This window comes from Hyposmocoma kahamanoa, unplaced genomic scaffold (assembly GCF_003589595.1).
Source record: "Hyposmocoma kahamanoa isolate Upper Pololo Valley unplaced genomic scaffold, ASM358959v1 215, whole genome shotgun sequence".
Lineage (NCBI taxonomy): Eukaryota > Metazoa > Arthropoda > Insecta > Lepidoptera > Cosmopterigidae > Hyposmocoma > Hyposmocoma kahamanoa.
In genome coordinates, this window is record NW_020653736.1 from 926,768 (window position 1) to 931,562 (window position 4,795).

The 4,795-nt window shown below is 35.5% G+C and overlaps 1 protein-coding gene across 1 annotated transcript in view; it reads right to left on the reverse strand.

Annotated features, from left to right (window-relative positions):
• LOC113227755 (counting factor associated protein D) overlaps nucleotides 1–4,413 on the reverse strand; it is a 22,712-nt gene extending 18,299 nt beyond the window's left edge. The window contains exons 1-2 of the mRNA XM_026460747.1: nucleotides 4,315–4,413; nucleotides 3,391–3,478 (exon numbers count right to left, since the gene is read on the reverse strand). Coding sequence (XP_026316532.1) covers nucleotides 3,391–3,478; nucleotides 4,315–4,375 — 149 coding nt within the window. The 5' untranslated portion in view covers nucleotides 4,376–4,413. The remainder of the gene's footprint in view (nucleotides 1–3,390; nucleotides 3,479–4,314) is intronic.
• Nucleotides 4,414–4,795: the final 382 nt, after the last annotated feature.

The window sequence follows — 4,795 nt, forward strand, 5'->3', positions numbered from 1 at the left end:
ATATATATATATATATATATATATATATATATATATATATATATATAATCCTTAAATGCCTGATTAAAAACCGATATTATGTTTGATGAATTAATCTAGTATCAAGTTTTCTTTACTTAATGGCCTTGGACGCATGCTTTTTAGAGATTTTTTACTCATTATTCCAAGTTCTTGATTATTTTTTCAAATATAATGATATCTCTCATATCTACTTTTCCATAAACAGTTTAGTATCGGTTTTTCTCGTCTCTAGTCGTGATGTCGACTGAGACGACTGACGCTTAAGCTTTTTAAATTAATGAATTTAAATATAAAACAACATTAAATTAAAAAAAAATAGGTGTATTTCAGTCATAAAAATTATATGTGAAAAGAAATTGCTATATTGTCAAATAACAATGTTCATATTACGAACCTCTGGCCACATAATCGTTTAATCGAAATCGAAATGACGATTAAAGTAATTCTTTTTCAAATTGTCACGGAGAGTGTGCGATTTACCTTTCTGTCATCGAGAGTCTAGACGTAGATTAGGGGTTCCACCCCTATGTTGTGGATATTCCAAAGATTGAAGCGAGAAGCGTTACGGTCCCACATTTATATGGCGAACGGCTATGGAATTAACTCCCTGCAGACTTATTCCCTGAACGCTGTAACTTGTTATAAGCATTTTTTTTAATTAAATGTACTTGCTCTTGACCACTACCTAGCTCTGGAGCAAAGACAGGATCTACGATGGAACGAGCTCGCCCAGGAGATGCCTATTCAGCCGCACTATCCAAAAGCTTGCTCTAGAGGCTTGCGTGCCAAACCCTGTCAAAGGCCTTCGAGACATCGAGTGACACAGCTAGAGCCTCGCCGTGTCTCTCGATAGCTTAGCCCCCGCAGGGCGTAACATACACGAGAAGATCCCCAGCTAATCGTCCCCGGCGAAAACCATATTGACGATCACTAAGTAGGTAGTTTGTTTCAAGGTATGATAGCTTGTTATACTGAAGTTTTTGCATAACCTTACAGAGTATGGAAGTAATAGCGATAGGTCGATAAATGCAGGGGTCGGCGCGACTGCCCTTTTTTGGGGACTGGTTGCACATTTGCAAGCTTCCATGATCCTGGAACTATTCTCGTTTTGAGAGACGCGTCAGCACAGGAGTCAACTCACGCGCACAAATCCTCAGTACTCATGCCGTCAGGTCCACAAGCTTTGTTAACGTCTAGATTTCGCAGAACTCTACAAATCTCTTTTGCATGGATTGTATAGTGAAGTATCACATCGAGGTAAGGTTGGTGGTTGTTTAGAGCTTGCGTCTAGACGTGAATTGCTCGCAAATATAGAAGCAAATAAAATTAGAACATTACATTCATTTATTATTCTTAATGACATAAAAATTAAGTTCTTGTATGTAGTTCTTTTGCACATGTGTGCACATCTGGATTTGTTTTAAATCGTAATATTCCATACATATTCATTTTTCCTTTACTTTTCGGTTTTCCTTCCGTCCGTTTCGTAACTCTTTATTTTGACGTCTGCGTCTGCGCAATGTAGGTATTTAGTGCTATTTAGTACAAAAAGAAAATTATAATTCACGAAGAACGCCCAGAAACGATGGCTCGTTAAAGACAATTTTACCTTTAACTGTCCCTGTGGCCGAATGGTTACCAAGCTGGTCTGCCACGCCGAGGTCCCGGGCTTGATTCCCGGGCCGGGTGAAATATTTCTATGGCCTACAATTATTTCTACATGTTTGGATGTAATTTGTGAGTGTCATTTGAGTGCGCGCTATTTATTTAATACTTTATATTTATCTTATTTTTTATGGTAACAAGAGACGGGACGAACAAGTCGTGCTATTTACCACCAGGCGTACAAGCTCTGCAGCTTTAAATCGCAAATATTTTACACTGGGGCACTGCCACAGTCATGGGACTTCTTAACGTTGTGTCTCAGTGTGTTTGTGTGTGCCTGTAATTTCACCAGCACCCATGCCGTTCAAAACCGGAACTTACTGCTTGGAGGTCGGTTTTTTAACCGGAGGTTAGGTTATTAATTTAGCAGTGACAGCCGTTTCATAACAATAAAAAAAAACATGTTAACATCTGTTAAATCAGATGATTATGATTTTTAGTACTTGTTAGTAAATGTACCAGATACCTTGTACCATTTACGATATATTTGTATACATAATGTTTGCCTGGACACAAAACTATAGTCATCATGTCGACTTGTATACAACCTATTACAAACAACTGATAGTTAAATCGCCACGTTAAAATTACTGATGGTTTTTTTATAGTAACGGGACGTACAAGCCTGGTGCGCGTGGTGGTAAGGAATACACCTGTTCATAACAGTTGCAGGGCCGCTCAGAGATTTGAATCGCAAAGATCTGTGAGACACTGCCCTTGCGCCCATCACCCTGAGACATGAGTTAAGAAGTCCCATATGTCAGTAATTTCGCTAGCACCATTAGCCTTCGAACTATTCGTACCTTAGTTCTGAATTCAAATTATTATAGATGATAAACCTAATTAAAACCTTGTAAGTGGCAGAAGCGCCAACTAATCTAATTTATATTCGGATGCATTCGGAAATCCGAAGATTGCCGAGGGATAAGAAAACAGGTACTGTTAGGTGTTTACTAAACAAGTCACACAATGTACAAAACTACGAAGCCATCCGCTGATAAACAATGACAAAATAACAAAGGTATGCAATGAAAAGGCGCCAAAAACAAATGCAGTTAAATTTAGAACTAAAAAAGTCATTCAAAGAAGGCTCAATATGTAGACAAAGAAGATTCAATATGTATTTTAATTCAAAATTATTTATAGGAGACAGTTTTTGGTTGCACGACATTTGCATCAGCGAATTTTTTGCGATTCACTAAAACAACTTACAATTGTATGTATTAAAGAACTGATATAAAAATGCTGTCACAATATAGAACATTTTAACGCTTGGTCAGAAATAGTTTTATGTCCATATAATAAGGGCGAAAAAAACGTGTGTTTCGGGTCGGCAGTCCAATGGATCCACTTTGCAATTGATTCAATCAAGAGTTAGGACTGATTCCATTGAGAAGTTTTTTTAGTGTAGTGGATAGAGATAGCTCAAAGCTGTCCACCCCTCGAAGAGACAAGCGTGAAAGTACTCAATGTAAGAACAAATTTAAAATAAACTATTTTTTTTTAATCATGTGAAATAAAGGAAACTGTGCAAGCACGCGAACGAATGGTCTCCTCCCCTGTGGTAGATTCTTAACATCAGACTGCCCTATTAACACAAAATTCTAAATTCGAATTGCAATATTCACTGCAATAAAATTGAACAATAACTTTTAAAGTAATAAAAACATAAACAATGTCCATTGAAAAAAAAAAACAACTTACCAAGCATAAAAAGGTTCCAGTAGTTCAGCATACGGAATCATAAGGTTGCCTTTCACTGTGTAGACTGGATTCCATTGTGGAGGAGATTCTATTTAAAAAAAAAGAAATATTTATTAATTATACAAGACCATTTTTTATCATTTCTTCTTAAGTAAGTATGTACTCAAGTGATTGGGTTTAAAAGAAAATTTTTGCCAATCGGTTGAAAGTGCACTCTCTTTCTAACACATTTATCTTTCGTAGCAGTATAATAAAAAGTGGCAAGCCTGATGTGCTCTTGACTGTACCTGTACCTCATATTTAATAAAACTCAAGAATTTAAAACCAATAACAACATAGACGCTAAAAGCAACTCTGGTATTTAGAAATGAAGGATGTCCCAAGTAGAACACAAAATATCACTTTAGTATAAAATGTTTCTTATCTCTTATTTAATGGTTGGAATAGGGTGTTCCAAATACTAATACATAAATTTACTTAGTGAAAAGTTGTTATCTACTGTATTTTTTACATGGTACCACTAGATTTACTTTAAAATCCAACTTCAGTTTTCTAAGTAAATAATTTTATCCCACAAAGCAGTAAAACTATTTCTCCCTGAACACCCTATTCCGGTCATTCCTCACATTCCTGGCTGTAATAGCATTTTTATGTTATTTATTGTGTGAATAAATTAGTCTCTAAATTCCTGTCTGGTCAGGAAGTCACATAGGGAAAAAGATACCGAGAAACTAAAATTCGTGTGCACTCCAGATGAGGCACTCTAAACTTAGATAACTTATACATAAGAGAAGCATGATCTTGTGACCTTATGAAATTAAAAATAATTGCAAACACAAGGCAAATTAATTCATGGAAATTAATAATGGAAATTATTAATAGTAATATAATAATCCAAATATTAAGAAAAAAGTTCACACTTACCTTTATCAACGTAAAATCCCAATGTAGTGCCTACATAGAGGCAGAATATGAAGACAAACATGTTGCACGACCACACACGACCGCAGCCCTAAGCAGAATCTGTGGCAGAATGACACAATTACCCACCAACCTTCCAAGAAAAAACGCAACACCGCAAATGGACAAAACTTTCAATTTAGCTTAATAATATTCTCAGAATTCAAACCACCTGGCTTTAATTACTTTTTTATCAAGAAATGGTGCCTCAAATATTTAAACAACGATGATTTCACAATCTGTTTTTATATAGTAGCCGGTTACAACAAAGAACTCGAGTCACATACCTTCTTGTAAAATAAGTTATTTACAATAAGCTATAATTATGATTTAAAAGCTCACATGGTTGTTTTATATAATATATTACTTACCTATGGCTTTGAAGCGATTTATGCAGAAATAATCAAATTATTAATTAATCCCAAATTGTTTCGTAAACTTCAAG